At 46.8% G+C, this 18,866-nt stretch overlaps 1 protein-coding gene across 2 annotated transcripts in view; it reads right to left on the bottom strand.

Moving 5' to 3' along the window:
• LOC138760266 (adenylate cyclase type 8-like) overlaps positions 1-18,866 on the bottom strand; it is an 89,638-nt gene that overhangs the window by 59,104 nt on the left and 11,668 nt on the right. For both annotated transcript variants that reach the window (XM_069930603.1, XM_069930604.1), the window contains exons 5-8: positions 13,230-13,357; positions 12,358-12,516; positions 8,785-9,118; positions 6,894-7,088 (exon numbers count right to left, since the gene is read on the bottom strand). In XM_069930603.1, coding sequence (XP_069786704.1) covers positions 6,894-7,088; positions 8,785-9,118; positions 12,358-12,516; positions 13,230-13,357 — 816 coding nt within the window. The remainder of the gene's footprint in view (positions 1-6,893; positions 7,089-8,784; positions 9,119-12,357; positions 12,517-13,229; positions 13,358-18,866) is intronic.

Raw genomic sequence — 18,866 nt, 5'->3', positions numbered from 1 at the left:
ATCTCTCTCTGAAAACCAGCAAGAACCCTCCTGAGTGGTGACCATTTGCCTGTTAAGCACCAAAGACGGGTGAACTTTGTTAATGCTAACTTCTGTGCACAGAACAAGAATTGCCTGCAACCAGTGAGATTGGGCTGTGATCCAAAGAACTTTTCTAATATTAAATATACATTACACACACCTGCGGTTAGTATTAAAGGATGGATTATGTAGTTAAGTAGGTTGAGTAACAAGTTAAAAGTTCAATTTTGTTTTCTTGTTCAACTATAATTAAAAACTACTTTTGTTTAAGTAACCCTGTGTTGTAATGCATATCTATTACTGCTGGGTTTTGGGGTCCTCTAGACTCTGTAACAGTAGGTGAGATACAACCCAGAGGACATGGGTTTAGGGTGAAAGGGAAAAGTTTAGGGGCAACATGAGGGGGACCTTGTTCACACAGAGAGTGGTTGGGGTGTGGAACGAGCTGAAGTGGTGAATGGGGGTTCAATTTTAATATTTAAGAATAATTTGGACAGGCACGTGGATGGGGGAGGTGGGAGGGCTATGGACTGAATGCAGGTCAGTGCGACTAGGTATAAAATGATTTGGCACAAACTAGAAGGGCCGAAGGGGCCTGTTTCTGTTCTATAGTGCTCTGTGGTTATTTACAACGACTGGTTTCAGTAAATGGCCATTTCTTTTGCAAAGTAAATAAATGTGCATTGACCTGCTGAAATGGGACAGTTGTTTTGTGGTGTCCCCTTCACAGAATTTACTTTAACAATTCAGCAAATTGAACCCAAATTCAGCAAATTGAACAACTTGGGCAGAAGCTCCTATTTTCTTGCCGTAAGGCTCTGATGTTATGACTGTATGGCTAAACATTCCAACTTGTCACTCTGGATCGTTGGTTTGGGTTTCTGGATTTAGGGCAGCACGGTTGGCGACACGGTCAGCACAACGCTGTTACAGCACCAGCGATCGCGACCGGGGTTCGAATCCCACACTGTCTGTAAGGAGTTTATACATTCTCCCCGTGTCTGCATGAGTTTTCCCCGCGAGCTCTGCTTTCCTCCCACCCTTCCAAATGTACCAGGGGCTGTAGGTTAATTGGGTGTAAATTGGATAGCACAGGCTAGTAGGCCGAAATGGCTGTTATAACCATATAACAATTACAGCATGGAAACAGGCCCTTCTAGTCCACACCGAACCAAGTTCTCTCCTCTAGTCCCACCTACCTACATCCTGCCCATCACCCTCCATTCCCCTCCCATCCATATACCTATCCAATTTTTCCTTAAATGATAAAATGGACCCTGCCACCCTCCTTCTCCCGGAAGCTCATTCTGGCCACCACTCTCTGAGTGAAGAGGTTCCCACTCATGTTACTTCTAACCTTTTGCCCATTAACTCCTACTCTCAAGGGAAAAAGCCTATCCACGTCAACTCTATCTATCCCCCTCATAATCTTAAATACCTCTATCAAATCCCCCCTCAACCTTCTACGTTCCAAGGAATAAAGACTTAATCTGCTCAATCTTTCTTTGTAATCTAGATTCTGAAACCCAGGTAACATTTTCGTAAATCTTCTCTCCACCCTCCCTTGACCTTGTTGATATCCTTCCAATAATTCGGTGACCAGAATTCCAAATTTGACCTCACCAATGCCTTGAACAGTCTCAACATCACTTCCCAACTCCTGTATTCCATGCTTTGATTTATAAAGGCCAGCATACTAAAACCCTTCTTCACCACCCTGTCCACATGAGATTCTACCTTCAGGGGACAATGCACCGTTATTCCTAGATCTTTCTGCTCCACCACATTCCTGTTATTGTACTGAATGTCTAAATTTAAAAAAAATTAAATGACCTCCCTCCCAGCCGCTCTTAATAGTGAAACAGTGATGCCCTCGGTCATTTGCACCTGGGCTGGGAAGGCAGAAGTACAATGGAAACTGGTGGAAAAGCCCTGGTCAAACATCTGTGCTTGAAACCAGGATCTCAGCAGAGGGGTGAGAGAAATGTAAAAGTCCGTAAACACTGTGATTGTGGTAAAAACACACCCAAATGCTGGAGGAACTCAGTTGGTCTTTTCAGCGCCCATAGAAGACAAAGATATATTGCTGACGTTTCGGGCCTGAGCCCTTCTTCAGGGAATAAGCTGAATGAGCCAGAAGCAGGAAAAGTCAGAAAGTCCCAGAATTCAGACGGTGCCGGCTGGGAGAGGAATCCAGACCAACACAAGAGGCTCATTGGATATGATTAGGAAGGGGGGGGGGTGGGGGGGAAGAATTGATCATGTCTATGTGACGGAAGACAGACAGAGCTGGGGGAAGGAGATGGGGGAGGAAGTGAGGGGGGGGGGTTTAACGAAAGCCAGAGAGGTCGATGTTAATTCCATCTGGTTGGAGGGGGCCCAGTCAGAAAATGAGGTTTGTTCCTCCAGTTTACAGGTGGTCTCAGTCTGTCGGGGCAAGAAACCATGGACATAGAAACATAGGTGCAGGAGTTGGCCATTTGGCCCTTCAAGCCTACACTGCCATTCAATATGATCATGGCTGATCAGTACCCGGTTCCTGCCTTCTTCCCACACCCCTTGATCCTCTTAGCCACAAGGGCCAAATCTAACCTACTCTTAAATATTGACTCAACTACTTCCTGTGGCAAAGAATTGCACAGATTTATCAGCCTCTGAGAGAAGAAATTTTTCCTCATCTCAGTCCTAAAAAACTTCCTCCTTATCCTTGACTGTGACCCCTGGTTCTGGTTTTTCCCAGCATTGGAAACAACCTTCCTGTGTCTAGTCTGTCTAAACCAGGATTTCCCAACCAGGGGTGCAAAATAGCATTCCAGGGGGTGCAAGATAATATTTCAGTTTTTTTGTTTATATTAAGGGTACTGTCCTATATCTTCAAGATAAAAATATCGATTTTTTTTTAAAAGTCCGAATTAAAGATGGGGATGTCCTTTCTTTTCTCTATTCAATAGAATGAGATTCTCTATGAATTTTAGCACATTTCGACGTGCTGTTTCCTTTTAAATGGCATTACCCTTTAACTTTTTTTAAAATTGGGGCATTTAAAATGGGGGCCAAACTTGTTTTTTCATGTTTTGTAGTGAATTACATTCGATTTTTATTTCTTATTATTTATTTGTGTTATGTAAATTATTAATTAACCCTTCATTATGTCAAAGAAAAGGAAATGGATGATTACGTGCTGTTTGGTTTCACTTGCACCCGAACAACTGAGGACCTGCAAAAACCCCAGTGCATGCTTTGTGACACTGTCTTTTCAAACGCAAATTTGAAGTCATCTAAGCTGCAGGAACACTTCAACAACCGGCAGGGTGGAGCAGATGTTGCAGGCCATGATGTTGAAGCACTGAAAGCTAAAAGGGCCCGCTTTGATTCTCGAGCAACCCTTCCAAAATTAGGTTTTATATCTGTTGACAAACCACTGCTGATGGCTTCATACCACGTGGGGTATAAACTAGCCAAATCCAAGAAGCCCCATACAATTGCAGAAGAGGTGATAAAACTGTGTGCATAAAAATGGCAACAATTGTTCTGGGAAAAGAAGCCTCAAACAAGCTTAAATTAGTGCCGTCATCAAATAATGTTATTCAGAGCCGAATTGGTGATTTGAGTTTGGACATTTTGGACCAAGTTATCGCAGATATCAGGGCTAGTCCCTTGAAAATCTCTCTCCAGTTGGACCAAACAACTGAGGTTGCAAATTGCAGTCAACTCATCGCCATAATGGTGTCATAATGGAAGATTTCCTGTTCTGTGAAGATCTGAAAACAACCACAAAAGGAAAAGATGTCTTCCAGTGTGTGAAGGACTTCTTTGCGAAATATGACTTAGATATCCAAATTATTGGTTCTTTGTGTACTGACGGTGCCCCTGCTATGCTAGGAAATAAATCAGGATTTTTTTGCATTGTCGAAACAAGAGATTCCGCACTTGCAAGGTACCCACTGTTTTCTTCATCGACATGCTTTGGCATCTAAAACATTGCCTCCAAAGTTGAAAAAGGTCCTTGACACTTCTGTGAAGACCATCAACTGGATTAGGGGTTGTGCTCTGAACCACCGCCTCTTCAAGTCACTTTGTGAAGATTTTAGAAGTGAGCATTCATTGGTTTTCCACATGGAAGTCCGCTGGCTGTCACGTGGGAGAGCTTTAATGTGCTTCTTCGAACTGCGAGAAGAAGTCAAAGCTTTTCTGAAGGAACGTGATTATGATCTCCCCCGAGAAATGGAATCACAAGAATTCAACCAAATGCTAGCCTATTCGAGTGATATTTTCACTTGTATGAATGACCTGAGTGTATCTATTCAAAGGAAAAACATAAGCATATTGAAATACTGTGAAAAGTTAAATTCTTTCAAAGAAAAATTACATCTTTGGTGTTGATGAGTTAAAAGAGGGAATCTTTCAAATTTTCCATCACTTGAAGAAATGGTTAATGACGATGAGTCCCTAATTCCAAGTGTGCGTGAAGAAATTGTGGATCATTTGGAAATACTATCAAAGTCATTTGATGGATATTTTGGAGGAGGAGAACTGGAAACTTCTGAAGAATGTATTTTAAATCCATATTCCTTCAATTTGGATAATATGTTGGATGATGAAGAGCTGAAGGAAGATCTTCTTGAACTGCACACAAATCGTGTTCTTGAAATGCAGTTTGAAAGCAAAACTTTGGAGCAATATTGGTGTTTGACAATGGACATGTTTCCAAGACTTTGTAAAAAAGCATTAACTGTGTTCATCCCATTCGCGATGAGATACTTATGCGAGTCTGGATTTCGTGGCCTTTTGTCAATCAAGACAAAATCTCGAAATCGCTTGGGTGCACAGGCAGACACGCGGACTGCTATCAGTAACAAAGTGCCACGTTTTGAAAAACTCTTAAGCAATAAACAGGAACAAAAGAGTCATTAAATTTAAATTGGCTTATGAACATTAGTTCTTTAATTTTTTTAAAGAAATTTCATGCATGGATAAAAAATTTAATTTTTTGTAGGGTTTATGCAACTTTTAATTTGTTGTCATATTTTTTCTTTTCCATATGTTTCATTTTTGTTTATATATTATTAAAAATTGATTATACAAATTTGTTTTGGTCACCTTCACCTTTATTCTTAAATAAATTATTACTTTAAGGGGTGCGAGAACATTTTAAAATTTTTTAGGCGTCCGGGGCATAAAAAAGCTTGGGAACCACTGGTCTAAACCCTTAAGAATTTTATATGTTTCTATAAGATCCCCCTTCAATCTTCTAAATTCCAGAGAATACAAGCCTAGTCTCTCCAACCTTTCTTCAGATCCAAGTCCTTCCATCCCCGGTATCAGCCTAGTGAACCTTCTCTGCACCCCCTCCATGGCGAGGATATCCTTTCTCAGATAAGGCGACCAAAACTGCACGCAGTACTCCAGGTGTGGTCTCACCAAGGCCCTGTACAGCTGCAGCAGGATCTCCCTACTCCTGGACTCAAATCCTCTCGCTATGAACACCAACATACCATTCACCCTCCTCACCGCCTGCTGCAACTGCACCCCCCACTTTCAATGACTGATGCACAGCAACACCCAAGACTCGCTCCACCTCCCCTTTTCCTAAACAGATACCATTTAAATAATAATCCTCTTTCCTGTTCTTATCTCCAAAGTGGATAACCTCACATTTATCCGCATTAAACTGCATCTGCCACATCCTGACCCACTCGCTTAACTTGTCCAAATCACCCTGCACTCTCCTAGCATCCTCTACACAGCTAACCCTGCCACCCAACTTCGTATTGTCTGCAAATTTTGAGATACTGCTATCTATTCACACATCTAAGTCATTGATATATATCGTAAACAACTGCGGCCCCAGCACTGAGCCCTGCGGTACCCCACTGGTTACTGTCTGCCATTCTGAAAAGAACCCATTTATTCCTGCTCTTTGCTTCATGTCCATCAACCAATTCTCTATCCACCTTAATACCATACCTCCTATACCGTGCTCTTTAAGTTTATTCGCTAGTCTTCTGTGCGGAACCTTATCAAACACCTTACTAAAGTCCAGATGTACCACATCCACTGGTTCTCCCCCATCTACTCTACTAGTTACCTCCTCAAAAAACTCTATTAGATTCATCAGACATGATTTCCCCTTCACAAAACCATGCTGACTCTGTGCGATGATACCACGACTTTCCAAATGTACTGCAATTGCATCTTTAATAACCAATTCTAGCACCTTCCCTACTACCGATGTCAGGCTAACTGGTCTGTAGTTTCCTGGTTTCTCTCTCCCTCCCTTCTTAAGAGTTCCTCAGGAACTAATCCATGTCAGTATGGGAATGGGAATGGGTGGCCACTGGGAGATCCACGCTACTGCCATGAACAGAACAAAAGTGCTCAACGAAGTGATCTTCCAGTCTGCACTCGGTCTCTCCGATGTAGAGACCACAGCGGGAACACCGGATGCAGTAGACGACCCCTGCAGATTCATGTGAAATGTTGGAAGGCTTGTTTGGGGCCCTGAATGATGGAGAGGGAGGAGGTGTGGGCACATGACAAGTTCTCACGTCATCCCTGATCATATCCAATGAGCCCCTTGTGTGGGTCTGGATTCCTCCCCTAGCTGGCACCGTCTGAATTCTGGGACTTTCTGACATTTCCTGCTTCTGGCTCATTCAGCTTATTCCCTGAAGAAGGGATCAGGCCCAAAACGTTGGTAAAAATCTTTGTCTTCTATGGACACTGAAAAGACCAGCCGAGTTCCTCCAACATTTTGGTGTTTTTACTCTGCAGAACCCACCCCCCACTTTCTGGAGGCTGGGGACCCTGGGACCCTGGGACCCCTGTACTTCAGCCCTGCATCTGCAGCCTCACAGGACAAGATGTGTTACCTTCCTTTCAATATCACAGTCCTTGAAAGTCAGGGTGAGCTCGTTGATGTAGGCAGCTCTCAACTTGTCACTGCTGCGCAGTTCAATGGCGTTCTCCACCCTCAGGTTCACTTCAGTGAATCGGGAGAAAGTGGCAGCCGGAGGCACGGCCTTGTCATCTTCCCGGCAAGAGCAGTTCATCAGGGCGGCAACGATCTGTGGGAGTAATGGTGAGAGACATCAACTGTGAACCTTCCGCTCTGCGGTGCTGGAGGCTGAGGCAGGGCCTAGCACACAGACAACGGGTCCGCAGACGAGACAAAGCAAGCCAGTGGGGAGAGGAGTTCACTCTGGGAGGGGCAGTACTGAGGGGGTCACTGAGGGAGGGGGCAGTGCTAAGGGAGAGTCACTGAGGGAGGGGGCAGTGCTGAGGGGGGTCACTGAGGGAGGGGCAGCACTGAAGGGGGGGCAATGGTGAGGTGGGGGTGTAATACTGTCTCAGAACCATGAGCCCAACATGGGACATAGAAGTTTACAGGATAAGGCCATTCGGCCCATGTGTCTGTGCTGAATGAACACTCTGCCATTTCACATGATCCCTCCTCCACCTCCCTTCATACTGGGAACCCCTCTCTGTGCGAATCCCTGACACCGCGGTGACCTCCCACTACTTTGCTATTCACCTGCCTCACTGGATGCATCCCCACTGCCTCCCCAGCTGCCTAAGCAGCTGAAGGTGCCAAATGCGCTCTGGAGGAACGTTTCCCCAAACCCCCTCCCCAGCTCTACGCACAACACTGTGACGGGATAGGCCGTCTACCCTATGTCCAACCTTGCAATACCCACTCCCCACCTCTCATCAGCAGTGGGGCATTGCAACAGTTCAGTGAAGCCCCTCTACCCCCTCTCCTGTGCCTTCATATATTTCCTGTGGTTGGTGGACCCTCAGCAACATTTCAGAGACGTGCACCTTGGCCTCCTTCCTCCTGTCTCCTGACACCCAGTATCCTGTCTGCCATTTTAACCATGTACTTAGCGCTGGTACATCAAGGTCTTCGATCTTTTCCGGGACCTTTCCGTTCATTGTGTTCATCCTAGTCTCATTAGTTATCCCATAGAACACTGTAGCTCAGAATCAGGCCCTTCGGCCCATCCCGTCTGTGTTGAACTATTATGTTGCCTCCATCCCATTGACCTGCATGTGGACCATCACCCTCCAGTCCATATACCTGTCCAATCTTCTCATCAACACCGAGCCCACATCCACATCTCTGCTGCATCTCATTCCACACTCTCACCAACCTCCACCTGAACTTCTCCTTAATATTCCCCTTAAACATTTCACCCTCTACCTTAACCATAGAGAAACACAAAATATAGGAAGAGAAGTAGGCCATTCAGCCCACCGATCCATCCTCCCCCTCAGCCCCACTCCCCGGCCTTCTCCCCATTACCCTTGATCCCCTGACTAATCAAATATCTGTCAACCTCTGCCTTAAATACGCCCAGTGACCTCCCTTCCACAGCCGCCTGTGGCAACAGGTTCCACAGACTCACGATCCTTGGGCTGAAGAAATTTCTCCGCATCTCTGTTCTAAGCGACGCCCTTTAGTCCTGAAGTTGTGCCCTCTTGTCCTAGACTCACCCCTCTCTGGCTAAAGACGTTTCTCTGCGTCTCTGTTTTAAAACTCAGTGGAGAAAACCTGCTTGCATTTACTCAATCTATACCCCTCATAATTTCTTTCTAGTTTTTGGGAGGCGTGAGGGAGGCATGCAGAGAGGTCCCACCTTGCAGATCTCAGGGCTAGGTTCCAAATGTGGTAACAGACAGTGGCCCGACCCCGCACGGTGAACACACGTGCCCACTTCCAGCTGGTCAGCCCCTGAAACGGTGGCAATGAACTTCACTCACCTTATTCAAGCCAATAATTTTGTTGAAGGGATGGTCAAGCCTCCAGGGCTCCTCAGAGCCCAACAGGCGGTTGAGGTTGGCATCCAGATGGAGGGCACTGCTGAGGATAGTCTCAGTCTCCCTGTGTGCATGCAGAAACTGTGGGGACATGCTGCTGGGCTCCAGGAAGTTGAATTGCCTTTGATCTGATGAGGGTGAAAGCAATTCTTGCTTGATGAAGAAGGTCCGAATGTTATACTGTGCCAGAAAACTGCTCCGTTGATGGCCAAAGCCTTCCTCAGTCTCATAGTCACCTTCCAAGCAGTTCAAAGTGGTCTCTGAAATGTGGACACGCCTGGGACACAGCAGGTGACATTTAGTACTGCTTCCCACTTCAACAGAAAATGGTTCAGACCAGGTATACATTTTTATCACAGCTGCCACTGAGATGTTCTGGAAACTTGTCTGTCTCTATCAAATGGGACTTAGCGGTTAGCGTACACTATTACAGCGTCCAGGGTTCGAATCCCGCGCTGTCTGTAAGGAGTTTGTAAGTTCTCCCCATGTCTGTGTGGGTTTTCTCCGGAGGCTCTGGTCTCTACCAAACCCTGGCTTAACCATGTCCAAACACAGACACACTTGCCTCTGGGGGTTGGTGGGGGGAGGTGGATATTGCTTCATTCCAGACATACTTTTAACCAGGGAACATAATTCTAGATTTCCCACCAGACGAAACAACATCTCCACACTTCCCTGAGCAGAGGGTGGGACTGATGACATCATCTTATGGTCAGTACAGGCTGGATGAGATGAAGGGCCTCTTCATGCACTCTACTGTTCCATTCTGTGTCCTCATCTCAACAGTGCCCCCAAACTGCATCCCAACACGTTTCTCATAGAGCCATAGAACCATAGAACATTACAGCACAGAAACAGGCCCCTTTGGCCCTTCTAGTCTGTGCTGAACCATTTTATCCCTATTCCCCCAGTCCATCACCCTCCATACTACTCCCATCATGTACCTGTCCAAATTCTTCTTCAATGTTAAAATTGAGCCCAGATTCATCATTTCAGCTGGCAGCTCGTTCCACACCCCCACCACTCTCTGTGTGAACAATTTCCCCTTCATGTTCACCCTAAACTTTTCCCCTTTCACCCTTAACCCATGTCCTCACCCACACCCTCAGTGGAAAAAGCCTATCTACATTTACTCTGTCTGTCCCACTCATAATTTTAAACATCTCTATCAAATCTCCCCTCATTTTTCTACACTCCAGAGAATAAAGTCCTAACTTGTTTAACCTTTCCCTGTAACTCAGTTCCTGAAGATCCTAGTAAATCTTCTCCACACTCTTTCTATCTTATTGATACCTTTCCTGTAGTTTGGTGACCAAAACTGCAAACACAGTTCTCCAAATTTGGCCTCACCAATGTCTTATACAATTTTACCATAACATCCCAACTCCTGTACTCAATACTTTGATTTATGAACGCCAAGATGGCAAAAGGTTTCTTTAAAACCCTGTCCACGTGTTACACACCTTCAGGGAATTATGTATCTGAATTCCCAGATCCCTTTGATCCTCCACACTCCTCAGTGCCCGACCATTTACTCTGTACCTCCTACCTTGATTCGCTCTTCCAAAGTGCAACACCTCCCACTTGTCTACATTAAATTCCATCTGGCATCTTCTGGCCCATTTTTCCAGCTGGTCCAGATCCCTCTGCAAGTTTTGAAAACCTTCCTCACTGTCCACAACGTCTCCAATCTTAGTGTCATCTGCAAACTTGCTGATCCAATTTCCCACAATATCATCCACTCCATCGACAAACAACAATGGTCCCAACACTCATCCCTGTGGGACCACCTGGGTCCCAGCAATCATCACAAGATCACAAGATGAAGGAACAGAAGCAGGCCACTCGGCCCATTGAGTCTGTTCCGTAAAACTACACTAAGCTACTCTACACTAGTTTCAATTTCCGGCCTTTTCCCCATATCCCTTGATGCCCTTACTAATGAGATACTTGTCTATTTCTTGTTTAAATACTCCCAGTTATCTGGTTTCCCCTGCTGTATGCAGCAGTGAATTCCACAGATCCACGACCCTCTGGCTAAAGAAATTCTTTCTAATCTTCCTAAGGCCCTAAGACACAGAAGCTCATAGGCTTTGTACAAAATCTCTCTCTTGAGATCCAGTCCCAGTCTGGTTTTCCCATCTACTTTTCAGACATACAGCACAGTGCAGGCCATTTTGGCCCATGAGCCCATTCTGCCCAATTACACCCAATTCGTCTACGCCCCCAGTATGTTTCGAACGGTGGGAGGAAACCAGAGCCCCTGGGGAAAACCCACGCAGACGTGGAGAGAATGTACCAAATCCTTACAGACAGCACAGGATTCAAACCCTAGTCCCAATTGCTGGGACTGTAACAGTGTTGCACCAACCACTATGGCAACCATGTCGCCCCCAACCCAAAATGTTAAAATCCCCCATGACGACCACAACATTGCCCTTCTGGCACGTCTTTTCTATCTGCAGTTGTAAATTTGTTGTCCACCTCCCGGCTACTGTTTGGGGATCTGTATATAACTGCCAACAGTGTCCTTTTACATTTGCCATTTCTTAACTCAACCCACTATGATTCTCTTTCTTCTGATCCTACGTCACCTCTTTCTAATAATGTTATTCCTTACCACAGAACCACGCCACACCCCCTACTTACCTGCCTATGCTTTTGATACACTGGCTCCTTCCTTTATCCTTGAGTGACCCAGTCCTTTTCCTAGATACCCTCTCACTCCTAAAGTACACACAAAGCCTTGGGGTTCTTCTTAATCCCTTCACCAAGAACCTTTCAATTCTCATTCCCATTTCAAATTCTCTCCTTGTACTTGGAACACAGAACACTACAGCACAGTTCAGGCCCTTTGGCCATTGATGTAGTGCCGACCCATATGTTCCTTAAAAAAAGTACTAAACCCTCCCTACCCCTTAACCCTCTAATTTTCTTCCATCCATGTGTCTGTCCAAGAGTCTCTTAAATTCCCCCAATGTTCCAGCCTCCACCACCATCCCCCATCAAGGCATTCCAGACCACAACTCTTTGTGTGAAAAAACTTAACCCTGACATCTCCTCTAAACTACCTTCCTTTCACTTTGTACACATGTCCTCTGGTGTTTGCTCATCCTGCCCTGGGAAACAGGTGCTGGCTGCCCCCCCTATCTATGCCTCTCGTCATAAGACCTTGTTTCCCAGTCCAAAGAACATCCTGGTAAATCTCTGCCCCCTCTCCACAGCTTCCACATCCTTCCTGTAATGAGGTGACCAGAACTGAACACAATTCTCTAAGTGTGGTCTCTCCAGATTTGTAGAGTTACCTTCCTATACACTGCACTACTTCAGCTTCTTGTTGCTTTTCAACTGGACGTACCACATTTCTCATCCCATTAGGTTCTTGAACCTTGTTTTTCTTCCACACAGGAGCCTGTTGCTCTTGAACCTTGACCAACTGCCTTTACGTAACTCCCTCTCGCACCCCTCCCCCCCATCAACACCCTCTCCAAGTCTCCCGCCCTGGTCAATTCTTACCCAGGTTCACCAGATGACTCCATCTCGCCAGCAATGTGCACGTCCAGAGACCAGACATCAAACTGCCACTTGGACAGGCCCAGCACTCCGCACAGCACAAAACCAGAGTGGATCCCTATTCGCATGTCGATGTCCGAGCGCAAACTCATCCGGATCTGTCTGAAGAACAGAGGCAGCAGGTCAGAGTCCTCATTCACAATGCCCATTGGTGTCATGTGGCCATGGACCCTCACCCAGCCACCTCATCCAGGACAACATGATCACCTCCGCCCTCATCCCAAGGTTACACTGAGCCCAGTGGTCCCTCACCCAGCCCTCACCCCCCTACCCCTGGTCCCCAGGACATGACTCTCACCTCCTTGCTGAGCTCCAAATGACCCTGGTACCAAGGGTGCCTTCCTGACAGCAGTCTATTGGGGTCATCTGGCTTCATTGGAGTGTGACCCCAGAGTCAAGTCACCTTCATTGGGGTGTTACCCCCCCAGGGTCAAGGGTCACCTACCTTCTCTGGGGTGTGTTCCTGGGGTCGTGGTCATCCACCTTCACACCAGGGTTAAGGGTCACCTGTCTTTACTGGCGTGTAAGACTGGGTCAAGGTTCATTCACCTTCACTGAGGTGTGACTCTGGGATCGAGGGTCACCCGGCTTCTCTTGACCTGCATGTGCATTGTTTGTATGCTTGTTATGTCTGGGTGTGTGTCTGCGTGTGTTGCACCGAGGACCGGAGACGCTGTTTCGTCGGCTTGTACTTGTACAATCAGATGACAATAAACTTGTCTTGAGTTCAGTGTAGCAGGTTAGGGGAGCAGCATCTAACTGAGCAAGGGGTCAAATGATCTTCCCAAAGGGAGAATCTCAATGGGCAAACTTACCGGATAGTTTGGATCATCCCGAGGCCCAGTTTGACACAACAGTGAGCATGGTCGTCGCGTGGTTCTGGCAATCCTGAGACTGCGTAGTAGCAGTCACCGAGAATCTTGATCCGCAGGCAGCTGTGTTCCTGTAAGAAGGTAGGTCACCTCACTCTGCTGTGCTGGCACCAACACTCACCACCACACAGGCCCAGTGCACGGCACAGCGCGCTGGACAAACTCAGCAAGTCATGTAGCACCCACACAAAGCAGCACCCACAAGGTAGTCGACGTTTTGGGCCTGAGCCCCTCGTCAGGAGTATCAACTGCTGAATAAAAGGGTTGGGGGGAGGAGAGAAGAGGAGGGAGGAAGGGGCAGGGGGAGGATCACAGGCCGATGGGTAAGAGCTAATGGGAGGATGCAGGTGGGAGGGTAGAAGAGGCGACGGAGGAGGGATAGTTCTCTGAGAGGAGAGGGAAGGGAAGGGGGTGGGGAGCTGGAGGGAAGGAAACAGAAGGGCAGGGAAGACACGGAGGAGGGGGGGTTCATCTGGTTGGAGCCCCCTCCCGTCCCCCGTCCCCCCACCCCAACTCTTTATTCAGCCGTCTGCCAGAATTTCAACACTCCTGTTGAAGGTCGGGCCCTTTCACTTCCTCTGGATGCTGAGTGACCTGCTGAGTTTCTCCAGCACGTTTGTGCTCTACACGAGACCCCAGTGTCCACATATTTGCTGTTTACAACATGGTTCTTTGTGTCTGTGAGCTCAGCACTTTGATAATTCAAATACTATATCTAATGTTCTTAATTATAAGATGAAGGATTCTTTCAGCCTTTGACAACCAGGCTCCCGGCGTATCCGACCCACCCTGGCTCTCAGAGGGAGCAGGGAATCCTTACTATCTGCCCTGGTCCCTGCACCAACTCCATTCGTAAGTGTACCAGGTTCTGGGGGATACCATAGGGGGGAGGGTGTCGGGGGTGGGGGGGGAGGATACACGTGAACTAGGACCCACCAACCCAGGAGCATCAGAATCCAGCAGAAGCAACTTGATCTGTGGCTGTGGGAAGAGGGCCAAGGGGGTCACAGACCAGGGTTACAGTTTTGGAACAAGGGAAAGCAATTCAGGGCTGAGTTGGACAGGCGTGGTGAATCCCTGGACCTCTGTCCTTCCTTAAATCCACAATAAGCTCCTTGGTCTCGGTGAGGTGGAGAATGAGATTATTGATCTGGCACCACCTTTGATCTCCATCCTGACTCATCGTTTCCTCTGTTGTTCGGCCATTAACGGTGGTGTTGTCAGTGAATTTGCAGATCGAGTTAGACTCACACTTAGCTATGCAGTCGGGGTGCTCAGGGAATGGAGCAGGAACTGAGCACATGGCCTTGTGTTGCCCCCCTGTTGAGGAGGAGATGATGTTGCTGGATTCGCACCAAGTGGGGTCTGCCGATGCAGAAGTTGCAGAGAGAATGACAGGGGCCTTTAACTTGGTGTGAGTTTTGCTGGTGTGATGTGTTGAACGCCAAGCTGCAGTCAATGAACAACAGGCTGATGCAGCTGTTCCTGTGGGCCAGATGATCGAGCACAGAGTGGAGGGTCAGTGAGATGGGGTCTACCTTTTGTGACGATCGGTGAATTGAAATGGGTCCAGGTCCTTCCCGAGAGAGTTGATCTGCTCCATAACCAACCTCTCAAAGCCATCAGAATGAGCAGCTGATAATCACTGAGGCAGGTCACTGTACTCTTGTTGAGCACTTGTACAATGGATACCCTTTTGAAGCAGGTGGGGTCCTTTGTAGCAATAGGTTGAAAATCTCCAGCCAGTCGGTCCACACAGGTTCTAAGGATGTGACCAGATGCACCGTCCGAGCTGAACACTTTCCCAGGATTCCCCCTCACTTCCCCTAAGTCTCAGGGGGCTCACGAGGGATGTTCCCTTTCGAAGAACAGAGGGCCTTGAGCTTGTCTGGAAGAGATTTACCAGAGTTAGTGATACTGCCTTGATTCACCTTATTGGGTAGGATGGCGCAGCTGCCTGAGAATCCAGCTTGGCCCAGAATTGTACCTTTGCATTGGCGATGGCCTTCTGGAGGTAGTACCTGGCCTTTACCAGGAGATTTACCAGAATGTTGCCTGGACTGGAGAACATGTCATACAATACACAGCAAGGTTGCAGAGCTGGGGCTTTTCTCTTTGGTGAAACAAAGGATGAGAGGTGGCCATAAAAGTTATGAAAGCCATAGATATGGTGGACAGGCAGCACCTTCTTCCCAGGGTGACAACAGCAAACACCAGAGGACACGGGTACAAGGTAAAGGAGGGAGTTTAGGGGAGACGTCAGGGGTACTTTCTTTCACACAGAGATTTGAGTGCCTGGAATGCCTTGTTAGGGATAGTGGCAGAGGCTGGAACAGATTGGCACATGAAAAATAGAGGGTTAGGGTGTGAGAGACGGAAGGGTTAGATTGTTGTCGAGATCAGCACCTTGTTGGCTGTGAGTATGTTCCGTATATTTCTGAATCTCCTGTCCTTGTGGTACAGATCTGGTCTTCAGCAGTTTGCGAATCTTTAGGTTCATCCATGGTTTATGATGAGGCAGTCACCGAGAATCCATGGCTCGGATAATCTTAGGGGCAATGCATTTGTCCAAGGATTTTCTGATGGTCATTTACACTGTGGCTTGTTCATTCAGATCCACAGCCAAGTGGTTAAAAGTTGCCCAGTCTTCCATCTCGACAATCCCACAGATGCTGTGGGCTGTTTTCTGTGCTATACCACTCTGTGACCAGAGAATGATGCCCATGGTCAGTAGCAGAGCCCCTCAGGAATATACCCACAGCACCAACGTTCTTCCTCTCCCCGTCTTCCTCCCAGCACTAATCGATTCTTTGATGCCAGTTTAGATGCAAAGCCAATGACCCAAATGTAACTGTGTTTCTCTCTCCACAGATGCTGCCTGAACTGCTAAGTGTTTCCAGCCTGCTTCTGGAATGCTCAGCACGGTCCGCCACAAGAGCACGGATCTCCCAGTGGCTACCCATTTCAATTCCCCGCCCCATTCCCTCGGTGACATGTCTATCCATGGTCTCATGCCCTGCCAGACTGAGACCACCCACAGATTAGAGAAACAACACATCGCCTTCTGTCTGGGCACCCTCCAACACAGTGGGATTAGCATCGACCTCCAGTTTCCTTAGCCCCTCCCCCACATCTATCCCTATGTCTAAGTTCTGTCTCTGTTTTCCCTGTGTTCTTTCCCCCAGATCTACCTTCACAGATCCCCACCATCTCCTGATCAATTCCCACCTTTCCTCTCTCCTGTCCTCCTCTCCGGATCCAATTAAAACCTTTTGTTTGTTTATCTGAGCCCCTCCCCTCCCATGTGCCCCTCCCCTCCCATTCTTCCCTCCCCAGCCTTTTATTAAGGTTCCTGCCTGCTTTTTACTCACACCTTGAAAAAAATATCAATAAGATAGGCTGGGGCTGTTTCCCTGGAGGCTGAGGGAGGAACTCATCGAGGTTTAAGACCTTGGTGAGGCCAAATTTGGAGTATTATGTTCAGTTCTGGACACTGAACTACAGGAAAGATATCAATAAAATGGAAAGAGTGCGGAGAAGATTTACTAAGATGTTGCCCGGACTTCAGGAACTGAGTTACAGGGAAAGGTCAAACAGGGTAGGACTTTATTCCCTGGAGCGTAGAAGAATGAGGGGAGATTTGATCGAGGTATTTAAAATTATGAGGGGGACAGACAGAGTCAATGTAGGTTGGCTTTTTCCATTGAGGGTGGGTGAGATACAAACCAGAGGACATGGGTCAAGGGTGAAAGGGGAAAAATTTAGGAGGAACTTCTTTGCACAGAGAGTGGTGGGAGTGTGAAATGAGCTGCCAGCTGAAGTGGTGAATGTGGGCTCAATTTTAACATTTAAGAAGAATTTGAACAGGTTCGTAGATGGGAGGGGTATGGAGGGTGATGGACTGGGTGCAGGTCAGTGGGACATAAAAATGGTTTGGCACAGACCAGAAGGGTCAAGGGGGTCTGTTTCTGTGCTTTAGTGTTCTATGGTTCTAAGGGCTCAGGCCTGAAAAGTCGGTAATATATCTTGACCTCCTATGGACACTGAGAGACGAGCTTCTGCAGACTTTCCCATTTTACTGTGGTCCATTGGGAAACATTTCTGGATTGCCAGGCTTGCTTCATTAATGCAAATATCCAATATCCCTCCACATTATCCGGGCCCCACCCCTCCACTCCCATACCACAGAGGTGCCATTCCCACTCCAACACCTTCCCCTTCCCAGTTGAGTAGGCTGAATAAGAGAGTAGGTCCATTTTTTTATAGAATAGGGTTAGTGGACCAAAGCCTCCAGACTGAGGAAGTTCACCTTCTTACCCTGTCCCTCAACAACCTCTACACGAACGGCTTCAAAAGCCTCGCTCTCCATCATCTCCTTCATCTGCATCATCTCCATCATGATGGGAGATGGAGATGGGATTGATGGAGATGATGCAGATGATGGAGAGGTTGACGATGAAGAAGATGGAGGTGATGTTGATGATGGAGATGATGTCGATGATGGAGATGATGTCGATGATGGAGATGATGGCGATGATGGAGAAGACATTGATGATGGAGATGACAGCGATGATGGTGATGACAGCAATGGAGATGACGTTGATGATGGAGATGATGGAGATGACGTTGATGATGGAGATGACGTTGATGATGGAGATGACGGCGATGATGGAGATGACGGCAATGATGGAGATGACGTTGATGATGGAGATGACATTGATGATGGAGATGATGTTGATGATGGAGATGATGACGATGACGCTGATGATGGAGCTGATGGAGATGATGTTGATAATGGAGATGACGTTGATGATGGAGATGACGTTGATGATGGAGATGATGGCAATGATGGAGATGACATTGATGATGGAGATTATGTTGATGATGGAGATGATGATGATGACGCTGATGATGGAGCTGATGGAGATGATGTTGATAATGGAGATGACGTTGATGATGGAGTTGACGTTGATGATGGAGATGACGGCAATGTTGGAGATGATATTGATGATGGAGATGACATTGATGATGGAGATGATGTTGATGATGGAAATGATGACGATGACGCTGATGATGGAGCTGATGGAGATGATGTTGATAATGGAGATGACGTTGATGATGGAGATGACGTTGATGATGGAGATGACGTTGATGATGGAGATGACGGCAATGTTGGAGATGATATTGATGATGGAGATGATGTTGATGATGGAGATGACATTGATGATGGAGATGACATTGATGATGGAGATTATGTTGATGATGGAAATGATGATGATGATGTTGATGATGGAGATGACATTGATGATGGAGATGACATTGATGATGGAGATGACATTGATGATGGAGATTATGTTGATGATGGAAATGATGATGATGACGTTGATGATGGAGATGACATTGATGATGGAGATGACATTGATGATGGAGATGATGTTGATGATGGAGATAATGACGATGACGTTGATGATGGAGATGACGTTGATGATGGAGATGATGGTGATGATGTTGATGATGGAGATGACATTGATGATGGAGATGACATTGATGATGGAGATGATGTTGATGATGGAGATAATG

This window comes from Narcine bancroftii, chromosome 4 (assembly GCF_036971445.1).
Source record: "Narcine bancroftii isolate sNarBan1 chromosome 4, sNarBan1.hap1, whole genome shotgun sequence".
NCBI lineage: Eukaryota > Metazoa > Chordata > Chondrichthyes > Torpediniformes > Narcinidae > Narcine > Narcine bancroftii.
Note: the sequence above shows the minus strand (reverse complement) of the source record. Positions and strands in the feature narration are given on the sequence as shown.